Consider the following 23,716-nt stretch of genomic DNA (forward strand, 5'->3'; position numbering starts at 1 on the left):
ATCCCCCTGACTGTTTTTAAAGGGAAATTGCACAACTTATTTCTCGAGAAAACGCGGAATAGATGGAGCTCCATTCCTTCATGTGCTATTCCGAAAACCCATTGGCCCCAGAACAATAGGCGCAAGACTCTGAAAGTCCTGGAGACTCCACGCCATTCAATTTCCGAACTCGTAGGTGTGTTTATTACCGGTCATTGAACGATCAGCATACACGCGGAAAAGCTGGGTTTACCATTTAACCCCCATTGCAAAAGCTGTAGAGACTTTTCAAAGAAGGAGACTGGTGAGCACAATTAAGGCCACTGAATGCTCCTGGGGCAGTGTGGCAACCTAAATCCCATCAAAGTTCTCCATTACATCACCTCTCCTTGGTGGAGGTCACAAAATGCTGCTTGGGAAGTGTCAGAGTGGTACTTCAACCATTTCACCTACCTTCAGTGTTTTGTTACCAGGAAAAGCAACTAACGCCCTCTCAAAACTCAATTCTGTGTTAGCCGCTTGTCAAACATTATTGAAATATGGTACAATGCAAAAATGAGTATTTTTATTCTTATGCGAAAAACTTGTTTATCTGACATTTACGCGTAAGGAAATGGGGACAAAAAATCAAAATTCAAATCGACATTCGATTTCTTAGATGTTTCTTGATATACTTAAAAAAAAAAAAAAATGTACACCTTTAAATAACATTTGCAATTAATTAATATCCTTTAATTTGATGTATTATGATACTTGATTTGATCGTTTGACGGACTCTCCAGATATCACACATTTTTTTATCTACCTTTTTACCTTTAAAAATCCGTTATCCGTGGCGATATCTCGAGAACTGCAAGACCGAGAAAGAAATTATGTGAATTTTAGGACCAGGCGACTGATTTTACAAACGAGTTAGATGATCTGGTTCTAGAATAAAAAAAAGCTTTAAAATCATTTGTAAGCCAGTGTCGTCCTGATCGAATTTTCGGTTTTTATATTCAATTGTCGATGCTCTAACGAAGAAGTTTAAGTCGATGTGGAAAGAAATTAATATATTGTAATATTTTCCATAGTTATTCAGTACAATATCGTACAATCAAATAAAGTGGAAGGGATTTGACATACTGAGTTATTACAAGAAAACTTTTTTCTAGTATATAAATTACCATTTTTGAGATGCTGCTCATACATTTTTGAAATTATCAATATTGATAGCTCTAAAGAGACGATTTGGCTAAGAGGTGGAATAAACTTTTAAGCGGCAACATTCACAAAATTTCGGTGCTCAAAGTCCACTGAATTAAAAAGATATGTACATATCCGTAGACAAATTTTGACTTGGCTGTGATGTGGTTTGTTTGGAGGAAAAGTTCATCACTCAGTATTCGAAATTCGCATTCTCAATTCGATCAATGCACCAATGACTTTTTGCCTGAGGTTAACTGGCAAAACAAACAAAAAATACAGAAACCGCGAAAAGAGCTGTAAGTGTCAACACAACCACGAGTTAAAAAAAAAAAAATTGTAAGCGAACGCTCTACGTTATGTTAATTTTTTATAATTCTGGCTATTTCCGCGCATTTGGAGCTTTTCGATTAGTTAGATTTAAAAGCAATTAGAATTGGCTTCAGTCGCAAGCCACCAACATCGAAATAATTTCTATTTTTTTGATTTCATAACTTTGACGAGGAATGACTTATTTGAAACACACTAACGTGCGAGTTTTTTAAGTGCTTGTATCACAAACTTCTAAAATTTTGGATGAGACATTAAAATTTTTCAACAATGGAGAAGTGGCAGTCGCCTTTTTACGTAATATATGAATAGTATTTCATTGTATTTACTTAAACACTTTGTTTTGTAAACAACTGAAAAATGCTAATTCAACCAAATGAAAAATCGAAATAAAATCATGCAAGCATAGGCACGATCACCTTTGAAACCCTTTCATGCAAGAGGGCAATGCATTTCCCGGAACTGGGCTTACTCGCCTACTCACTTACAAGCTTACAACCGATACGCTTGATTGTAAATTGCATGTGAGCTCGGCGTGTTGCGCCCCTGCAGGGAAATCCACTACTACTTGCACTGAGCGAGATGGCTATAGGGGACATTTTTTTCTAATAAAATACCCAAAGATCAAAATCTTTTTACCTTTTTGCCTTAAGGGGAAAAACAAACGTAAGAATAAAACATGTTGAAAACTTAATTTCAGCTTGTTGTAAAAATTAAACAATTTTCAAGGGCGTAAAAGGAAATAGATGTATGGGACCAAACTAATATTAAATTAAATCTTAAGAAAACTATATAAAATAATATTTAATAACACGGCGGGCATACCGTTATTTATTGTAACTGATACTAGTCATCGTAGCATTGTATTTTTGGGTGTCTGAAGGCCACTAAGTTCGATTTTTGCCAATTCTTCTCGAATAGGTTTTTTTAAGGTGCAATAGACTCTTAAATTAGCGCCCGCCTTTATAAACTTACTTGCTAACAATGCTCCAAAGTCTCTCCATTAGATTTAAATCTGGACTAACGGCGTGCCACTTCAGCACAGGAATATTTTTCGACGCGAAAAATGTCTTTGTACACTTCACGCTGGAACATTGGAGCACTGTTACGGATATGTCCAAGACTCAACATGAAATACTTCGGCGAAATTCCATAAAACATTATCTAAGGTCTCTGCGTAATTTTCTGCGTTCATCTTATGCGAAATAAAACAAATTGTGGTCTTGCCACGGCAGCTAAAAGCACCCCAGGTCATAAAAAAGCCATCGTGCCAATATAACCATCAAGCCTATGAAAATAACATTTTTTTTTTTCATCGCTAAAAATAATAGATTGCCATTCATCATCCCAGAACTTATGATTATTGGCGAATTTGAGTATAGCTGCTTTGTGGCGTGGTGTAAGCTTTTGGCTACATCGAAGCTCCATTTTGATATTTTAAATTCGAATCTCTACTCAACATTTGCTGTATTCTTCTCTTCGCAACATTGAGAAAAAATTCACACCTAATTTGATTAGGGCCTATGTTTTTAGCGTCTTATCTCATTACACTTTGTCGGCTCATACACTTGTCGTCAATCGTAGACTTTGGACCATTTCTTTAATTTTTTCCATATCCATTAGGATTTTACAAAAAGTTGTGAATTGTATATCTATTTCGATTTACTTGCCAACTGAAACTCACGAAGCTCGAATACTAGCAAGCTCCTCGTTAAATAGTTGCGTTACTCTTGGCATAGTGTTCTAAAAAGTTTTTTCCCCGCATTAAAATTATTTATTTGCTAATGGAAACTACACAACTTAGGGAATCTTTTTAATATTAAAATGTGTATAAAAGTATCACGCAATTGCCACAACAAAAACTATATTATAAGTATTTATTTCTTTCAAGAAACTCAAATTTCAAGCAACGCTCAAACGTAACAGGCCTTGAAGCAAAAGATATAATAATTTGAAACCCCCGATAGTTTGTGCACTCATTATAAGGCAACTCAAGAAAATATTATGCAGCTATTTTAGAAGAAAAATTATGAAGTTGGAGTGCCGGACCCTGTACGAAATAGTTGTATGGGACTAACCAACCTCATAATTTTACAAAGTGAAGCCGGACCTTGTAATACAGATATGTTTCGTTTTCCTTCTTTTCCCCATATAAACAGCTGGTGAATTTTGCACGGCTAGTTTTCGGTTGGAAGTGTCAATTGCCCCTACTGCATCTCTTTATCGACGATTCGAAAATAGTGCTAAATTCTACTGATGAGATGTAGAATACTTTGCAACCATTTTTCGATAGTTCCGAAGCTTTCTTAAATTCAACGAATTACATCCATGAGAATTATAACTAACTCCTCTTGCCGCTGCTCACGCCATATGAAATAAGGGACAGATTTGACGTTCATTCATTGCCCTAAAGGAAAGACCAAAAATGTTCAATACAGTCAATACAATCAACAGTATTTTGTCATCACTTGGAAATTCCACTTTGTTATGCTAAAATTCAATGAGCTATAAAACTGCATACCCACAACAATTCTCGTTAAAAATTTAAAAATAAATAAAAAATTAGTGGTGTGTTTATAAATTTTCAACGTGATATACGAAGTTCCAAAACTAAGGTGAATTTTCAAATTTCGCGGGCTACGTACATTTGACTTTCGATTATTATTATTTTTTTTATGTTGATACACTCATCTCGATGATATGTTCACGGTTTTAGCAATATAGCGTGTTTAGTTTCGTTAGTGAGAGGCATAAATAAGGCAAGTATTTTGAGTGTTCGGCAATTTTCTCTCTGTTGGTTGTATGGCCAAGGGGGAGTTGGCCAATTTTGATGTACATCTCGATGTTGTTACATAAATGTAGGGATGTGAGCAGCATTTTTCATAACAGTAAACCCTCGGAGGTCATAAAGCAGGTTTGGAACCCGGCTCCAAGCGAATGATGGTCACACTAAGCCATTCAAACCCAACAGTTCCTGAAGAAGATTTCTAATTGAAGCCGAAATATCAACAGTTAAATAAAAGCAATAATTTTACATACTTGTTCTTTTATTGTAAAGCCGTTAACCCAACCTTGAGTTCACAAAAGAGAAATACGAGAACTAATAACATTATAATTAACATTTTATTAAAAATTCGATTGTGACACAATAGCTTACTTTCTTTGTATATGAAAATTATCCTCCAGTTCGACGCGAACCAATAAGTTGCTGCATCAGAAAACATAGTCGTCGCACGCTTAGTCCAGTCAAAAGAGGATTTAACTTCGTAATTTTAGGAGTATGCGAGTTTATGGTTTTATTATGTAAAGCCCATCACTGTGAACTTAAGTTTGAGTTTTCGGGGTCAGGGGTTGTGTCCCGCGGCCGCCATCTTGGAAATAAGGGTGCAACTGGTTTTTTGCGATTATCTCGTGAATTTCGAAAGTTACGAAAATTTTGTAAAGTACTTTTTTGTAGATAATAATATTATCTACAACTTTCATTCAAAACGTTTTATTGTAAAATTAATAATAAAAAAGTTATAAACAAAATTACGCGAAAAATTAAGGGATGCATTGTTTTAAAGCGTAATAACTTTTTTTTTATTGATTTTATGGAAAATATACATCAGAGCTTTTTTATAGATCATTCTTTTGTGAACATTTTTGTCGCGTACATGATTACACAGGCCGACAAAATTTAACCAACATTCAGACCCAGAAACCAGACTATATATTACACGCGCTTCGCTAATGTATTGGTTGCTCCGCTTAGCAGCTCAAAATCATACGACTAAATAAAGATAGCGGAAAAAACTTTTAGACAAAAATGTTCACAAAAGAATGCTCTATAAAAAAGCTCTGATGTATATTTTCCATAAAATCAATAAAAAAAAAGTTATTACGCTTTAAAACAATGCATCCCTTAATTTTTCGCGTAATTTTGTTTATAACTTTTTTATTATTAATTTTAATATATATTACAATAAAACGTTTTGAATGAAAGTTATAGATAATATTATTATCTACAAAAAAGTATTTTACAAAATTTTCGTAACTTTCGAAATTCACGAGATAATCGCAAAAAACCAGTTGCACCCTTATTTCCAAGATGGCGGCCGCGGGACACAACCCCCGACCCCGAAAACTCAAATTTAAGTTCACAGTGATGGGTTTTACATAATAAAACCATAAACTCGCATACTCCTAAAATTACGAAGTTGGCTATTTTTTTCGTCTCTTTTGACTGGACTAGCTCGTCATGTTAGAAAAGGATGATCTTTTACATTTCTGCTTGGACACTGTTCAATTCTGCGTACGTGTGTATGTGACTACTCGCAATATGAATAGCAAGCAAAATAGTTTACAGTTGGTAGAATGGTAATTGTTCTGAGCGAGAAATTGCTTTCCCCAGCTCAAGTTTTCCCCGTGGGGAAGTTCTTCCCCTCACTGCTTAATCCACTTAACTTCCTTCAAGTTCTGATAAACTACATACATATTTGCATATAAGCATTCATATATTCTATAATGACTTTTAGCACGTAGACCATTTCTTGACATAACACTAGCATAAGTCAATCCCGTGAGCCGCAGTATATAGTTCATTCAACTTTTTAATCAAAATATTTTGAAATAAATTGGCGCGCAAATTAGTTCCTATACTGATGTTCATATTTACTACGCTACTACATACATATATATGTATGTATATATTTGTATAAACAGTCATATTTACGAATATTGTTTATATTATTTTGTAAGAAATAATTGGATTCGTATTTCTCATACTTTCCCACATAAGCAGGAAGCGAATATTCGATGTCAACAAAAATTCATTCACTTAGGTCAGTGATTGGCGGGAAAGCCATAAAATGTCGACTTGCAGTTATTAACAACTCATTTTACTACGAATGTTGTTTATAAATATGCAGATGTGCAGACGTGAGAATTTTAGCAGGTACTACCTCATTTTTTTCGAAAAGTCTGAGGCGACCAATGAACTGTTTTGGTGTGTTTTGTTTTTTGTTTGTGCAATATCGTTATTCTAAGGATGTTTTTTTCTTTAAATGCAATCATATATGTATTGAGTAAGTTCAATTGGGGTCATTCTTATGGATTGAAGCTGTTTACAATTTAGAAAAGCGGGCGTTGAACTGGGTAAGCAAAACTGTTCAGAAAACCGTTTATTGCTGCATGAACACTGATTTATTTTACATATTATCCATAGGAGGATATTTTTTTATTTTTGCTTTTGAGACTTCTCTTATGTTTAGTACAACAAAATACGTACTGATTGCAGTTTGAATAGAAAGAAGTGAATGACTTAAGTGCTTCGCCTTAAGTGTTCGCAATAAAAGCAACGCGACATATTGCAAGTTTTGATTTCATTTCTTTTTTATGTATTTTATTTATTTTTATTATTAAAAATTTTAAAATTTTTTTTTATTCTTTTTTTTTTTGTAAATTTTGTTTTTATAAAAATATAATTTCTATTACCACGAAAACCATGTAACTTAAAGCTGCAAACTTTGTATACAAGTTAAAAAAAGTCAACATATTTTCATAAAAATTTTAAACATTTTAATCAGAATTTCCAGCCCTCGAAAAGTGCAAGCTTGAGATGGCCCCAAAATTGCGTTTTTTTTTTGAAAATTTTATTTCGCGGCGGTCTTGTGCATTTTCTTCATATAAAAAATTTCAAGCAAGCCTTATAGGAAGAAAACAACTATCAAAAATCAACGCGTATTTTCAGTCACCGTAAATTGACGCAATACATATTGAATGGTCTACAAAATTGCATACCCATACCATTTTTACTTACAGCTCTGCTTTATCCCCATTTAGCTAAGGTTGTTGTTGTTGTTCCGACAGGTTCGATCTAGAGAGAAAAGGGTTAGTTTAATTGGGCATGTGAATAGGTGGTTAGTGTCGTGCGCAGTGCCTTCACATGCTAGACATGTGTAGGAGTTTAACCTGCTATATCTGTAGTATCCCGAACGTAGCTAATCGATGTGAATAACGCCATCATTTGTTCTAATTCTCAAGCCCAACCTCGTGTCGCTATGAAAACACGAAGATAACGGTACTGCGATTTAAACAAATTCTGGCCAGGATTTTATAAAAGTCATTTTTTTCATTGCTTACACCCGCTATTACAAGCAAACCGAAGTTTTCTCAAATAGAAAAAACCAGTGTAAATTTTGAATTTTGAAAAACTGACGTCGGATTTGTATTCGGCTATCCAATAGCCTTTGAGTAGTAATTTTTTTGAGCTTAGCCCAGATAATTTGCAATTCAAACGTTGTCATTGAACCTTAAAAGGTTAACCTCGTTCTCTTTCTTTCAAAGCTCTTTATTTTTTTAACTTGCTTATGTGGTTATTAAAGTGTAAATATTATTTTACATTATAAATTATTATTAATCATAAAATTACTATAATTATAGTCAAGCATTAGTTTATGTATAAGTTGAAGTCTCTACCACATCAGGTATTGAGAAAGGGAGAGTTAAAAATACTCAAAAATACACTTTTCTCACCGCCGTGTTCAGCGCACAAAAAAACATCGCAAACCAGTCTCATATAAGCAAAAAATAAAAATAAAAAGTGAATTTTGTAGACCTGTGTAATAGTCGCAGGGTGGTAAATCAGGTAGTGAAATAATAATTTGCCTCTTTTAAAAATTCACTCAGAACTCTTATGAGCTCGATTTTTTGTGGTCGTTGTCTGTCAGATTGTGTAGCACAAATCGCGAATTGAGCGTACAAGGACCTATAGACTTAGTTAGAATGCGACACTTGGTTATCTGAGAAATTCCCAATTCCATTTCAAAGAATTGCGCATATGATTTCTTATTATTTATCGATGTTTTTTTGTGTTGTGATTATCCACTCTGTGATAATCCACTAGTGCAATTCACTAACTTCAAACTATTCGACACGATTGCGCTATTCACACACTTATGTTAACTAACACTAAACAGCTGTCTTCTTATATTTGTTCAAACTGATAAAAAGTTGCATCTCCGCCAAATTAAATATCAAAACGAGCGACAAACGGCTATCGCATGCTGTTAAGGTCAACTTTGAGTACTTTAATTGATTATATTTACGCAAAATAAGTTAAATGAAATAACTATTTGTTTCAAATTAATGTTTATTTAATACTTTTCGTACATATATTGCTTTAGAATGGCATCGACAGTTCTTAAAACAAGCCACGCCACAGCCAAGCAACTCAATCGAAAATTTCTTTTGCAAACTTGACGCGCCACCTGAGTCATAGCAAACTTCACTTTGGTTCAAAGCATGGAGAGGTGGTTGCGTCTGTTACATAATAACATACGACTGGCTGCTGGATATTCCTCATTGCCAACCTGAGGGATAAAATCAAGTTGCGAAAAATTGCAATGCAGCTAGAGCCTAGTATTGTAAAAGCAGAATTTAGAAATGAATAAAAAATTTAAAAGTGATAAGAAGAATTTAAAAGTGATAAAAAGAATTTAAAAGTAGGCTATACCACCACTGCGAAATCCCAACTAATATGTAGTTTCTTGAAGATAAAGCCTAGTCTTTCTAACAGATTTTATTTCTTGTTTATTTTTTTATTTTATTTTTTTTTTGTTTTTTATTTTTATTTTATTTTAATTTTTTTTCTATTTTTGGCTTAACAATAATGGGCGATAGACCTTTCAGCATAATGCGCTCCCTTGCTCTTTTCTTGGTTTGTAACTTTCAAAACTTCACTTATAAGTTTAGTTTTGGTGCATAGCTCACTTTTTTATTATTATTACCTAGTCTTGTTATTTGCTCCCAATTAACATTGCGCAGGCTCATATCTCTACGATTTTTTTTAATTTCTCTTGGTGTTGTTTTTTTTTTGTTTTTTTGGTTTTTAATGTTATCCATCAGTTTATGTAATATATAACATAAATAGGTTATAAAAATGTGTAATATAATATAAATAAATATAATTATACCGAAAAAATACCAAAATTTGAATTTCCTGAATGTACGAAGGGGTTCAATAAGTACCCGTGTTAAAAATAAAGACACCATTTTTTTTCAACATAGGCCCCTTTTAGAAAGATACACTCCTTTAAAAAAAAGGGTTTGTCGAACTCTCCAAAATACGTCTCTGTCTCGGCGATGACATTCTCGTTTGAACTAATTTTTTTCCCGCGAGCCGTTTCTTCCTGTTAGGGAACAAGAAAAAGTCGCATGGAGCCAGATCGGGTGAATTCGGGGGGCACTGTAGTAATTCATAACGCAATTCTTGCAGTTCGGCGGCGACATCTCAGGATGAACGTTCTGGTGCGTTATCGTGGTGAAACAGCACCTTCTTTTTCGCCACATGCGATCGTGTCTCCTTCAATTTTTTGTGAAAGCGGTCCAATAACTCACTGTATTTTTGTCTAGGGGTTGTTCTTTCTTCTTCTTTCTAAAAAATCCATGAAAATGACGTCGTTCGCATCCCAAAAAATCGTCGCATGACCTTTCTGGCCGGTGGGACTGCCTTCGCTTTCTTTGGAACAGATTCACCAGCAGAAATCTATTGTTTTGATTTTGCTTAGTTTCTGGTGTGTAATGATGAATCCAAACACTGCTACGCAGTTAACAGGTGAGCAATCGCGGCACTCATCGCCAAATTATCATGTAAAATATTAATTGCCGTTCCGGTCGCCACACCTATGGCCTCCGTTACTTCGCGTACTTTCGTTCGTCGATCAGCGAGAATCATGTCGTGGACTTTTTGAATGATTTCCTCGGTAACCACGTCTTCTGGACGTCCTGGTTGCTCCTCATCAAAAACGGATGCTTGTCCACGTTTAAATCCGTTGAACCATGGTCATAGATGACGAAGCGCCCACATAGACAGTATCCAACTTCGATTTTATCTCCTCACATTTTTTCCCATCCACCGAACGATACTGTTCTTTTTCCATCTTAGCGAAAATCTCGAAACACGTCTTACTCGAATAGCTGCCAAATCCAAACTAACCTATCGATCAGTCCAAAAATTGCTTTGTCGTCGTTTGATAGATGGCAGGACACGATTCTAACACCAACTTTCCTCAGGAACGCCCTCTGTCATCAAACACGGGTACTTATTGAACCGTCCTCGTAGGACGTAAATAAATAAAAATAAACATATGCTTGAAGATTATAAGATTTACTTATTTTTCAGTCGAAATCTCTGTTAGTTATCCGTAATAATCCTGCAAGCAAATGGAAAGGATTATCCACATCCCGGAGCAAACATCGACCCACCCCCCGTTCCACGCGACAGTCATAAGCCAAATACAAAGATATAGTGGCGTTTTGCCATTCATAAATTGCGTATGTAATAAACAATCGAACCACCAAAAAATCAAAATGTAGAGAAAAACGGCTTCAAAGTTTTCAATTTACCCTGCCTTGCTAAGTAAAATTAAATATGTAAATATATTCTTCATAATTTATTATATGTCGCCATGCAATTCTAGCTTAGCTTAAAATAAGATATGGTGGTCATTTGCACATACTAATCTAACAATGTTGTTTTTTTTCTGTTTTGTATTGTTGCATTATTGAAGTATAAGATGTATTCGGTGCGTTTCGGCAGCAGTTCTACAGGTCGTATGAGTAATATTCCATTTATTTGTGTCTTCTGTAACTTTACACGAGAGAAACAACACGCCCGCTTCATTATGCAGCTAACAAGTTAGAATAGAAAGAGAAGATATTATTTTAGGAATGTTTCTTCCCTTTTTTGAAGTATAATTCCCATATAATTTTGAAACAGCTGAGTGCTAAGCGAAAACTGCATTCTGTCAGTTAAAAGTTCAAACCTATTCCAGTGGTGTGACCTTGCTGCGAATGTCAAAACGTTTAGCTAATCGGTTAAAAAAATAATTCATTGCATCTCAGCAAGTGCTCGTGCAATCACACTGTCAAATTAATTTCTTCACATCTCAACTCATCTGCGCATATGGCAGCAATGTGTGAACTAACGCCACATTCCTAAAAATTACTGATAAAACTCACTTATTGCTTCAGATCTTCACATCATTGCATGCGCTTCACTAATATGCATGAAAATGTATGAGCTCGGGAGAGTTGATAATTTGAGGGGATTCAACTCTTCTCTTTTTAATAGTCATTTTTATTAAATATTACGAATGTGTATGTGTATGTAAATAGAATTAAACTGCAACTGTTTAAGCAAGGAATTGTTTAGCAGTTGAACGACCCACAAAAAATACACACATGACTGTGTAGCGACATGCGGGCAAATAATGAGCTACTTCAAGCGAATTGAGTTTAAATGAAATGAACCCAGTTGAACTGGCGAAATATAAACTAAGAACGAGTTATGGAAAAAAATTATGACCAACATATGCTGAAATTTATAAATTACAATTAACATAAATGCAAAATGTAAAGCAGCATTTTTCGTTTGTTTTCCGAATAGACTTCAAGTTGGTTGGATGGTATTTATGTTTTTTGTTGTGTTTGGCTTCGGCATCGAATTGCAGTCTGGCAGGTGAATTACCTGCAATGCGATGCTCCCACATTCGATTCACTTGTGCATGCAATGCCCATTTAGCAGTCACAATTGTTTGTAGCATTTTGAAATTTATTCATGCACTGATTTTCCTGCCAAAGTGCGAAATTACCGACGCTAGAACTTTGACCGCGCCGCATTTCCGGCTCGGCTTCGTGTATAGTTTTTATATTTATAGTATATCAAACTTTTGCTCTTCCTACTCCGCTTACTTTCTATTGCTTTTTTTACGCGCACACGCATACACCTTTGTTCAAAATAATAGGAGCGCGACGAATTACCATGTTTTAACTATTTTTATATATATTTATTTTCTTATTATATCAATTATTTATGTTTTTATAAAAGTATAGTGCATTGTACAACCAAAAACGAACAAAGCTCCCAACTTGGTAAACATTTCGCAAGAATTTTAGAAATTAAAAAAGTGTAAAAATTTTCAACTTTTTAATCAGTATTTTTAGAAAATTCCAAGCTATGCAGTTTTATAGCCCAGCGTTAGTTTGAGGTCGCTCAAAATCGCGTTGATTTTCTATTTTTTTTTTTTGTTTTTGTATAGGATTTTTCACATTCGGAAGTATTTTATATGGAAGAATATTTTTGTATATGGAAGAAATGTTCAACGCCTCAGCGAAAAAAAATCTAAAAAAGTCTAAAATCAACGAGTATTCGGAGCGACTTGAAACTTCCACTACGAATATTGAATGGGCTTTGAAACTGCGTGCGCTGAATTTTTTTTTAATTCAGAATAAGAAGTTGCTAATTTGTACTTTTTTAACGAAATTTTTAAATTGTTATGTATTCTGTACAAAGTTAGCTGCTTTGAGTTACATAGGGCTGCGCTATACTGTTATAAAAACTACAAAAAATAGTTAAAACTTGTTAATTTATCGCGCTTCTATTATTTTGAACACAGTTGTATGTGTTTAGACATTACGATTCATCAATATATCGCGCGTTGATATGCAGCACAGATAGTAAAATTGTGCTTGTAAGTTCTTCTTCTTCTTGCTTTCACATGCATATTCACTTTTGAAAATTGTCTTTTGCCTTGGAGCGAAAAGAGGCCGACGATCTCGTTGCGGTTGTATATCAATTTTGTAAACTCAAGGCTACGATATCCCAAACTGCCGGCAACTTGAGGTGCGATTTCATGCAATTCAACAATATCAGCAAACAAGAAATAAGCGAAGTTAGAAAAAAATGTAATTTTAAATGCGCAAAGGTGAGTGAGTGATAATATGCAAATTGTGTTTACATATTTGAAATGTGGGAAGGAAGGCGTGTATTTGAAAATATGCAGGTTTCACACAAATCAGCGATAACCTCTTCCAAATAAAATACACAGATATTCGGCAATAACTTCTGGTAATGAACTCTTCGCGATAGCATTTGTTGTTGTGGTATGTGCGCGTGGCTTGTTGATCGATCTAGATAATGTGTTATTTTATATGGCTGTGTGAATAAATTTTAAACATTGTAAGAGTGTGAAATGGTTATGTTTTGGTCTAAAAAATTATTTTGCGAATTTTGAAATTAGCTTCAAGTCATTGCACGTAAATTTACATATTTTGATAAACAATATTTTTTTTATATTTTTCATTGAATTACGATGATCATAAGATCGACATGATCACCTGTCATAATTAATAGTTTCACTATGCAATCAGCCTCTATGAAATATGACACATCTCTAATTGCTATTTTCGTTCAGCTTTCTTTTAAAAGCGCTTGACTTGTGTGGCTCTGTTTGTCCCCTATAGAGACGTATAAATAGGTTTCTAAAATACATCTCCTAAATTAATTTTCTATGAATTTAAAGCAGACTGCATTGAATTTCGAAAAGAGTTACCAGCTTAACTTTGAAAATGTTGAAGCAGGTGTAACTGAATAGGGATGGGAAGGGAGAAGAAAAGAATAACTGATTTCTATTTTTTCTTTATATTTATTTATTGAACAGAGTAATAATTTTAAATGATTATACCACTTATAAAGTAAAGGCAATTCTATAAAACATCCAATCGCCAAAAGTATCGAGTGACCAGAGGTTATCTGAAGCAAACATCACGTAGATTTTCTTAATATTTTCTTCCTCTGTTCATAGAAGTCAGCCCATAGCAAATTTAATTTAATTTAGTTTGAGTTTATCTTTTAATTTTTTTTATTTATTTCTTTTTTATTTAATTTTGTTGCTTATTAACTTTGTGAATTATTAGGTGTGCAACTAAGTTCCCGCTCTTTGTCAATAGATGCCGCCATCAGTGCTAGTCGATTCTAACATAACCTAAACGTCATAAACCAAGCTCTGATTTTGTCTGATTTTGTGCCGAATAATCGTCATTTGCGAGAAGTGTTGATTTTCCTCTTTCATTTATGGAGTTTCTGCTTTAAGTGAAACAACGTGCCGAGATTGGTTCCGTTGCTTCAAAGATGGTGATTTTAATGTTGACGACCGTCCGCGTGAAGGAATGCCAAAAGCCTTCGAAGACACTGAATTGGAGACATTGCTCAATGAGGATTCATGTCAAACGCATGAAGAGTTTGCTTCAGTATTAGGAGTTACCCGCCAATCCATTTCCAAGCGATTGCATGCTTTGGGAATGATACAGAAACAAGGGGTTCGGATTCCTTATGAGTTAAAACCAAGAGATGTTGAACGTCGTTTTTTCGCATGTGAACAACTGCTCCAGCGGAAAAAAGGAAGGGTTTTCTTCATCTCATCGTGACAGGTGCTGAAAAATGGATTCATTACAGCAATCCAAAGAAAAGAAAGTCATGGGGACTGCCCGGTCATGCTTCTACGTCGTCGCATCGCCCGAATATTCACGCTGCGAAGTTGGTGTTATTTATTATGAACTGTTAAGACCAAGCGAAACCATCACTGGGGATCGGTATCGACTTCAATCGATCGCGCGAAGCGGCCGGAATACGCGGAGAGGCATGAAAAAATGATTCTACAGCATGACAGCGCTCGGCCTCACGTTGCCAAACCCGTTAAAACCTACCTGGAAACACTGAAATGGGAAATCCTACCCCACCCGCCATATTCTCCAGATACTCCGCCGTCCGATTATCACCTGTTCCGATCGATGGCACATGGTCTAGCTGAACAGCAGTTCCATGCATATGAAGACATCAAAAAATGGCTTGATCCGTGGATAGCCTCAAAAGATGAACAGTTTTACCGCGACCGTATACGAGATCTACCAGAAAGATGGAAAAAAGTAGTAGCCAGCGCTGGGCAATACTTTCAATGATTCACTTGTAACATTTTTTTCAAAATAAAGTTGAATTCTCATAAAAAAAAACAGCAAGAACTTGGTTGCACACCTATACATTTATTTTTACTTAATTTATATTTATGGACCAGTTTATTTTATTTTATCTTATTTCTTAAATTTATTATTATATTATTAAAATATTTTTGTTTAGATATTATTTTACTTTTTAAAATTTTAAAATTTAATTTATTTTCCTTTATGTTATTTTATTATTTTATCTTATTTTAATGCGTTTATTTAATTTTATATTAAAGCGTTTGAATATTATTCATTCTATTCTATTTCATTTAATTTTCTTTTCTGTTTACTTTATTTAAACAAATTTAGTTTTATATGAATTAATTTTTTTTTATTTGACTTTAAATTTTTGGGATTTTTTTATTTTATCTCCTTTTACTTTATTTTATTTACAAATTTGTTTTTATATGGATTAAATAATCTTTTTTTTTTGACATTTTAAATTTTTTGAATTTTTTTATTTTATCTCATTTTACTTTATTTTGATTAATTTTATTTTAATTAATTTAATTTTATTTTATACTTCACTTCTTTTACTTTATGTACTTCATTTCTTTTACTTTTATTTTATTTCATTTCAATTAACTTCCTTTTATTTTATTTTGATTTATTTGTATTTGTTTTCTTCTGTCTGTATTTTGTTTTATTTCATTTTTTATATTAATTTGATTTTAGTTATTTTATTTAACCAAAATTTCATCTCATTTTTTTTCTCTACATTTTAATTTATAATAATTTTAATGTGTTAATTTGCTTTTGTTTTATTTAATTTTTTTATTTAACTTTTTAAATTTTTAATTTTTTTTTGTTTACTTCTTATTTTTTCATTTTATTTTATTACGTTTTGTTCTATTCCATTTCAATTTATTTGATTTTGCTCTCTTTTTTATATTTGTTATTTTCCAATTTTTTATATTAATTTAATGTTTGTTATTTTTTTTAACTTTTTAACTTTTTAAATTTTTTTTTATTTTTTATTGCATCTCCTTTTATTTTACTTGAATTAATTTAATTTTACTTCAATTTGTCTTTTGTTAATCTTATTTATTTTACTTGATTTAAATTAATTTAATTTTAATTTGTTTATCTTTCTTAAATTTGTTTTTGTTTTATTTAATTTTTATTATTCATTTATTAACTTTTTAAATTTTTTGAACTTTTTTATTTTTATTTAATTTTATGTTATTTTACTTTATTTGTATTTATTTTAAATCTTTTTATTTACTTTTTTTATAATATATTAATTTAACTTAAGTTATTTTATTGGAAAAAGAAAACAAAATTTTATTTCATTGCATTTTTCTCTGTTTATTTTATAATATTTTTTTATGCCAACTTAATTTTTGTTACTTTATTTAACTTTTTAATTTTTTTTTGTATTTCATTTTTTTTTTTATTTTATCTCCTTGTATTTAATTTTACTTGATTTAATTTATTTTATTTTAATTTGTTAATATTGATTTATTAATTTGTTTTTCTTTTATTTTATTTCTGTAATATTTTTAACACTTTATATTTGTTTACTTTTTTTATTTCTCTTATTTTTGGTTTCCTTTTTATTTTATTATATTTTTTTGTATAAATTAATTTTTGTTATTTTACCTAACTTTTAAAATTTTTTGCATCGTTTTTATTCATTTTTATTCTAATTGAGTTTCATTTCAATTTGTTTATTTTTAGTTGTTTTATTTTTTTTTAAGAAATTTTTTTTACTTTATTAATTTTTTTCTTTTATTTCATCTTTTTCCTTCATCTTCATCTTTTATAAATATACGAGTGTGTATGATTATGTTCTTATATTTATTTAACTAAATTTTACTTAAGTGATCAATCGCTCTTTGTTGGCCCTATTCCAATTTAAAATGCTAATATCAGCTTTTTCTTCCAAAACAAGAACTGATTCACCCCCCAGCGTGCAGATCATCAAATCTCTAGAAAATCAATTCAAACTTTTTCAACGAAATTTCAACACATTTGTTGAGCCGACACTTTTCAAGAAACGAAAATAAAATCAAATTAAAAACGAAACAACTCAGCTGAAAGTAAAAATGAATAAACTTTTTTGCTTTCTTTTTTTCCAACGTCACACGACTGTCTCTTTCCTGGTGCACATCGGCCTCTAAGAAAAAACAATATGTGTGTCTACGAATATAGCATCCATTACTTTGAATGATAAAATTAAGTAATATAAACGTAGCGCGATAATGGCACACAAAGTATAAAAAATCAGTTTTACAACCCATAAACAATTGGCCCTCTTTGGTGCCATTACCATCAGCAGCATCACCACCACGGTCGTTCTGCTGGCATTGCGCCAATAAGACAGCCACGGCGGCGTGCTATTGCTCACACAATTTGATGGTTCGGAAAATCGAGACTGTATAGCATGAATATGTGCACATGTACATATGTTTTTATTTGAGATGGTGCGAGTAAATAAAAAAACACGAAACAAATTATTCACCTTAGTTTATTTTTTAGCCTATATCAACTGCTGAAAATGCAAAATTTTTAACATGACCGACAATTTATGTCACATTTTCGGTTTAAATTTTCCACAAATTAACAAAGATAATACATTCATATGCTTAAATATGTACATACATGCGTATATACTTAAGTTCGTTCTCGCTCTTTGTTGCTTTTCCAAGTAACCTGTGGATCATTCAAGAAGCAGATTTAAATATTCGACTTCTTCGGAATGAATGAAAAATCAGTTCTTCTGAAATTTTTATCTTTTACGTGTACTGAATATTGTTTCTAAGAAGGTAAATTTTATTTTTATGTACTAACCCAATTTTTTAGAATTATAAATTACTCTTTCGGACACTAGAAAAACGGAACATTCTGAGTATTAAACCCATAAATTTAAAACTTTTTAACTAGAAAAAAATTATTGCAATTTTATAATTATATTTTGTTTGTAATATATGCGGGCACTGTAAATGTTTTTGACAAACCCATACATGTAAAAATCCAGAATATTGATTTGAAACTTTGATATGATACAAATATCTGTCCATAATATTCTTAATTTATTTTATTTTGTTTTATTTTGCATAGATAAATTTAAGTAGCAAATCCCAACGGCTTAAAAATGGGTTTAAAATTCAAAATATGTTTCTATTCTAAAACAAAATCTATTCTAACTAAATCTTACCTGAATTTTTAATACGGAGTGGAAATAAGAAAGTAAAAGCAAGAAATGCTGTAGAAAGCGGAGCGGGAGTTGGTTCAATGAAGGTTATTTTCTTGTTTGTATAAGTAAAAGCAAAGTGAAGTGCACTTATGGTATTTCGAATGTTGCCTTTCATTCGAATATTTGAATAATAATTGACCTTTGACCTTTGAAATCTCCTCCATCTTTAGTATCCGCACTCAAATTTTTGTCAAAACGGTCAGTATTCTTTACTTGTTCCGCAAAAAGTTGTAAGAATTTAAAAACTGTTTACAAAAATAAGGTTCTTTTTGGAATACCACTTGCCATTTTTTGTTTTTTATTTTGAGATTTTTTTTCTAATAGCGGTAAGCCCTCAGCATTCCTCAAAAATGCTTTCCATAATAAACTTTCTGGGTCGACATAATATCATAGAATATTACATTGTTAGAAATATTGAATATTAAGTTTTAAGAAGAAACCCCTATCTACAAATGAGTGTAATAACACATTTAGTCTATCTATCTATCATCTATCTGATGATAATTGAATTTCAAAGTCAAAGATGTTGTGTTTTTGTTCGAGACCCGTATTACTCTCTTTTCTTTGCTATATACATAAGTACATCGATATCGCTTTTTTTGGTACGCACACAATACTCCCCTTTTAATAAAAAATTACGGCGTCACTTTCTAATGGATCTCCCAGTTAAAAGCGATAAGAGGGCATTCTCTTAAATAATAGATAAATCCACTTGCTTATACTCAACTTTATTTAACATTTTTACTTTTCAATAATCGTAGGTAATTTCGCTATTTAACACTATCCAGAGAGTCAAGAGAGGTATTAGGTTAAGGAAAAAGAAGAGTTAAAACCTTATCAAGGCGGCAATTGCGCGCGCAGCTGCTAACTGCTTTTTATGAAAAAAAAAATTTCATTAAAAAAGTCGTCTGGGAAAGGTGCTTTTCAGTTACAACGTAAACTCCAATCAAACGAGATGCTAAAAACCCCAAAAACTATGAATGAATAAGTCAGCATTTCACACTAAAGCGCGTGAGTATGTGCTCTGGAATCGTTTAACGCAAACTGTTAAGTCACACGATAGTAGTTAGTATCTTCTTTCACATACAGATGTGAATCCAAGCGGCGTTTTGATGCAGCAAACAGAAATGAACGGCTTACCTGCGCTGTAGGGGTGTAAACCGTAAGAAATCAAAAAGTAAAAAACAACTCAGAATTAAAGTAGGTTTTTACGCGTGACCAACAAAATTTTGCCCACATTTAACAGCTTGAGCGAAGCGTATAAAATTTGGTTCACTAATTCTGGGAAATCTCATGTGAATTTGCTTGTGGCAAGAGAGGTGGAGGAAAAAGAAAAGAAGAAAAAATTAAAAAAAAAAATGAATTGGGAGCATACGTAAAACCCCAACAACTGGTGCTATGTTCGATATGTGAGAGTGAGCACAAAAAAGCACCGTCAGCTTGGAGCCGAATGTGGCTCCCCAACGGTGCTTATCAATTGCTTTTGCGAAGACGAGAGAGCCTACTCTGGCATGCTGTTGAGCGTAGTGTGAAGCTTTTTGTTTGGTTTCTGATGAAATTCAATGGAAGCGCAATCGACGGCGAGAGCACTGGTATAAAAGCGGCTGCACAACAGCTACGGAACATTCATTGTGAAATTAAAAATCAAAATTGAAGCAAGTCAAAAGAGCGCTTGAACGGAATAAATTGCATACGCGTTACTACACTAGCCAAGTGAAAGCATAGCGAAAAGAATTTCATAACAAATTGTGATAAAGCAAAAGCAAAAACAAAACAGACATTTTTATAAAGAAAATTGCAGTGATAGAAAAAAACAGCAAAGAAAAACACACCCCACAAAAAGGCAAACATTAAAAGAGTGTCAAAAGTACACATTTTCAAATCAAACTAAAAGCAAAAAAGTGCTTAAGAACACTAACAAACAACAACAACAACAAAAAGAACTCAAGCAACAAGTGCCGATAAAAGTGAAAACATTGCCAAAGTCAAAGACAATCGTGTTCGAGTGGAAATCGGAACTGTTACCAAGCGGTCATAAGCAGCAATTAACGTCGCCAGCGACAATCACTACTTCAACCGTTAGTACCAACAACAGCGTGAAAATTCCGCCATACGCGCAACAACCCATCTATCAAACACACACATACAAAATGGTTGTAGACGAAGCACGCATTCAGCATTATCAAAACACCAAAGTCATGAGCGACATCAATCTGGGCCAACATCTCGAGGCCATCAATGATAAAGCCACCAAGCAAATGGATTATTCAAAAATTGGGCGTACCGTTAAGACAGCACTGCTGAAGGCACAAGCTGAGTCCCGTGTCATTGTAGGACTCAGTGCCGCCATTCAAGTGCTTTCCAAGTCACCAGAGGGTTCACTCTTCTGCCTGATGGCCGTGCCACAAATTGGCGACTCTGCCACGCACATGCATGAGGTGCTGCTAGAAGCCTTCTGCTACGAGAATGACATCTATGTCATCAAAGTTGATTGCCCCACCAAGCTGAGCCGCATTCTGGGCAAAACCGAGGTAGAATCTTGCTGTCTGGTACAGAAGACATGGACCGGTGCCGCCGATGAGGACAACGAGGAACAGCTGAATAAGCAAGAAGCAATGTTGGTCGACTACTGCGAGGCATTTTGGGATGCACCACAACATCCAATTGTCGATTTGCCGGTCGTGTGAGTGCATGGATGTACAGTTTAAAAAAAATTTTGAACGAGAAGCACACATAACGCACATGCATACCTATGGAAGCGGTTTATGGTATAACTTCTCTGATGGTGAAATTATGAAAAATAAAACATTTTTGGCTTACAAAAAAGAGCGTGAACGATGTCTGGAACATAACGCCGACATTGGTACGTTCGAAAAGGGAAAAACCAAAAAACAAATCGAAAATCGAAAATCTTAAAACTGGATTGTTATGAAGCACAAGTCGAAAAAAGAAGACGAACAAGAAGAAGGTGTGAATGCAGATGAAAATATTAAAGAAGAAGAAGAAGTTGAAGAATGCGGAGCTGTTGCCTCGAATGCAAATTTTGTATACTAGCGATACTAGCAATGGATTCGAGGCCATCCGCCTGTGACATTCCAGTCAATTTAACAAATTAATAAGTATTAGAAATTAATGTTAATTAATTTTGAAATCAAATAGTCAACGACACACACACTGTACGCCCCCAGCAATCAAGCAAACTGTACTCGCATAACAGCAGCCAAGCGGGCAAACAGTAAAGCTGAAGCAACAACAAAAACCTCAATCAATGCAAGCCGTCGTCAGCTCCCCCGCCAGCAGCAACGACCTTGTCGCCGTCGTCACAAATAATGCAACGGAAGAGCGCCGGATTTACAATTGCAGTACACAACCAACCAGCACAGCTTAGTCAGTATTCAACCAGTAGTGCGAGTGCGTTCGTGCGTGTTGAGCGCGTGCGACGAGGAAGTCAGATTAAGATCAGCAACAACAATGACGAAAGCGACAACACCAGCAACTGAACGGCTTTACTGTTAATTCTACTTTATAGACTAAAAAAAATGTATACCTCTAGTATGTATGATCAGAAAAAAAGTATCTGAAATAACGCTTTATAGGTCATTAATTAAAATAGAAAATATGAGTGAAAAAATGTATGCAAACTCATAATTTAGACAGGGGAAGAAAGTGAATATTACGTAAAAAGTTTCATAAAATGAAAGATGTTGACCTTAACTTAAAAGCTTAAATTGAGTAATTGTTTTAAATTATTTCAATCAGAAGAGCAAAAAACAAGCAAAAACAAAGAAGTTGTTTCTAATATTTGTTCAATAGCAGTTGCGCTAGAAATTTATTTTTTATATGGAAAAAATTGTAAAAAAATTCATATATTTAGATGTTGGTTAATTATTTGTTATGTTAGCTTTTTGTTGCATGCTTTATAAAATTTGGGAAAAATACGCATTATGTATATTAAATAAATGTATAAATGAACCCATAGCATCATCAAATGTAATTAATTCTAAGTTAAAGAAAAAATGAGAAAAAACTAACACAAAATACAATGACTAAAAAATGAAGAATAGCAAAAATGTTGCAAGAAAAAGTATTGTTAATAAAACAATTTATAAATTGAAAACAAAAATGCATTCACTCTTTTAAATTATATGGGGAACTTGGTTTGGTTTTGGGTTGTTGGATTTTCGACTTCACTTTTCGCCTTCGTTTGACTGGAGTAGCGTGATTTCTGACGCTAAATTATTCTATTCCATTGAAATTGCGCTCGATTACTTTATTTGGTTGTATGTCTCGTACATATTTTATTTGCATTGCAGTGTTACATAAAAAGAATCTCTCACGTATTGGCGTTATCTTATCTCGTATTGCAGCGTATTCTGTTTGATTATGAGGCCACATACGAGACATTTTAAGTTATTATGCAACAAAAGTGTGTGAAGAAATTCACCATATGATTTTTACGGCATAATACCTTATATCTAATTGATAGATTGAAAAAAGTCGAATACGTCAAAAATACTTAAAATTGAAACATCGTCTCGACAAAAAACTAGTGGAGATGCCAAGTTAGAAAAGCTGTTCTTAAAAGGTTTATCTGGCAGCCCCAGAATCGACTTGTACAGCTTAAGGGGGTCTTCTGGTCTCCAGCGAAAAAAAAACGATTTTTTTTTTGCATAATTTTGTTGTAGTATGTGTATGCGAGAATACGCCACAGAAAGGATTTTTTGAAAATCGCATTTTTTCACATTTTTCTGGGCACCGAAGTGTACCCTCCTCCGGCCGTTTTATCATAAACTTTATCTTTAAACGCGTTTCCCCGAAAATCGTGTTTTTTAAGCATTTTGGTCACACTTTTCATAGTAGTTATACTCCGATTTCAATGGTTTTAGTCTTAAAAGGTTCGGAAAACTTACCGCTAAGTTTCCCCGTGTATGATTTTTGAAATTTTTTTTCATTCCATTTTTATAACCTTTTAAAGTTCAAAAAATGAGCAAAAAAAAATTTTTTTTGCAAATTGTTGCATAACTTTTGAAAAAAATTAAAAAAAAAAATCTGTCACGGGAAAACTTAACCAGGGCAACTTTGAAGACAACGCATATCTAATTTTTGCTTTCTGATTACCCAGGTGGAAAAACCGTGACCAAAATGGAGACCTGTTTCGTTTGGAGGTGGACGTCTTCAGCGCCATTTCAAGGTCGCGGGTGT

The 23,716-nt window shown here is 33.4% G+C and overlaps 2 protein-coding genes across 2 annotated transcripts in view; both read left to right on the forward strand.

The window, feature by feature from the left end:
- LOC129244029 (electron transfer flavoprotein beta subunit lysine methyltransferase-like) overlaps window positions 1-23,716 on the forward strand; it is a 114,839-nt gene that overhangs the window by 19,697 nt on the left and 71,426 nt on the right. The gene's annotated exons all lie outside the window — the stretch shown is intronic.
- Window positions 19,609-22,637, forward strand: LOC129244031 (growth arrest and DNA damage-inducible protein GADD45 alpha). The gene has a single exon (XM_054881613.1). The coding sequence runs from the start codon at window positions 20,665-20,667 to the stop codon at window positions 21,199-21,201; it is 537 nt and encodes a 178-aa protein (XP_054737588.1). The 5' UTR covers window positions 19,609-20,664; the 3' UTR covers window positions 21,202-22,637.

Source organism: Anastrepha obliqua, chromosome 4 (genome assembly GCF_027943255.1).
Source record: "Anastrepha obliqua isolate idAnaObli1 chromosome 4, idAnaObli1_1.0, whole genome shotgun sequence".
Taxonomy (NCBI): domain Eukaryota; kingdom Metazoa; phylum Arthropoda; class Insecta; order Diptera; family Tephritidae; genus Anastrepha; species Anastrepha obliqua.

Coding starts and splice junctions, on each gene's coding strand:
- LOC129244031 (XM_054881613.1), top strand. CDS start 20,665: ATGGTTGTAGACGAAGCACGCATTCAGCATTATCAAAACACCAAAGTC.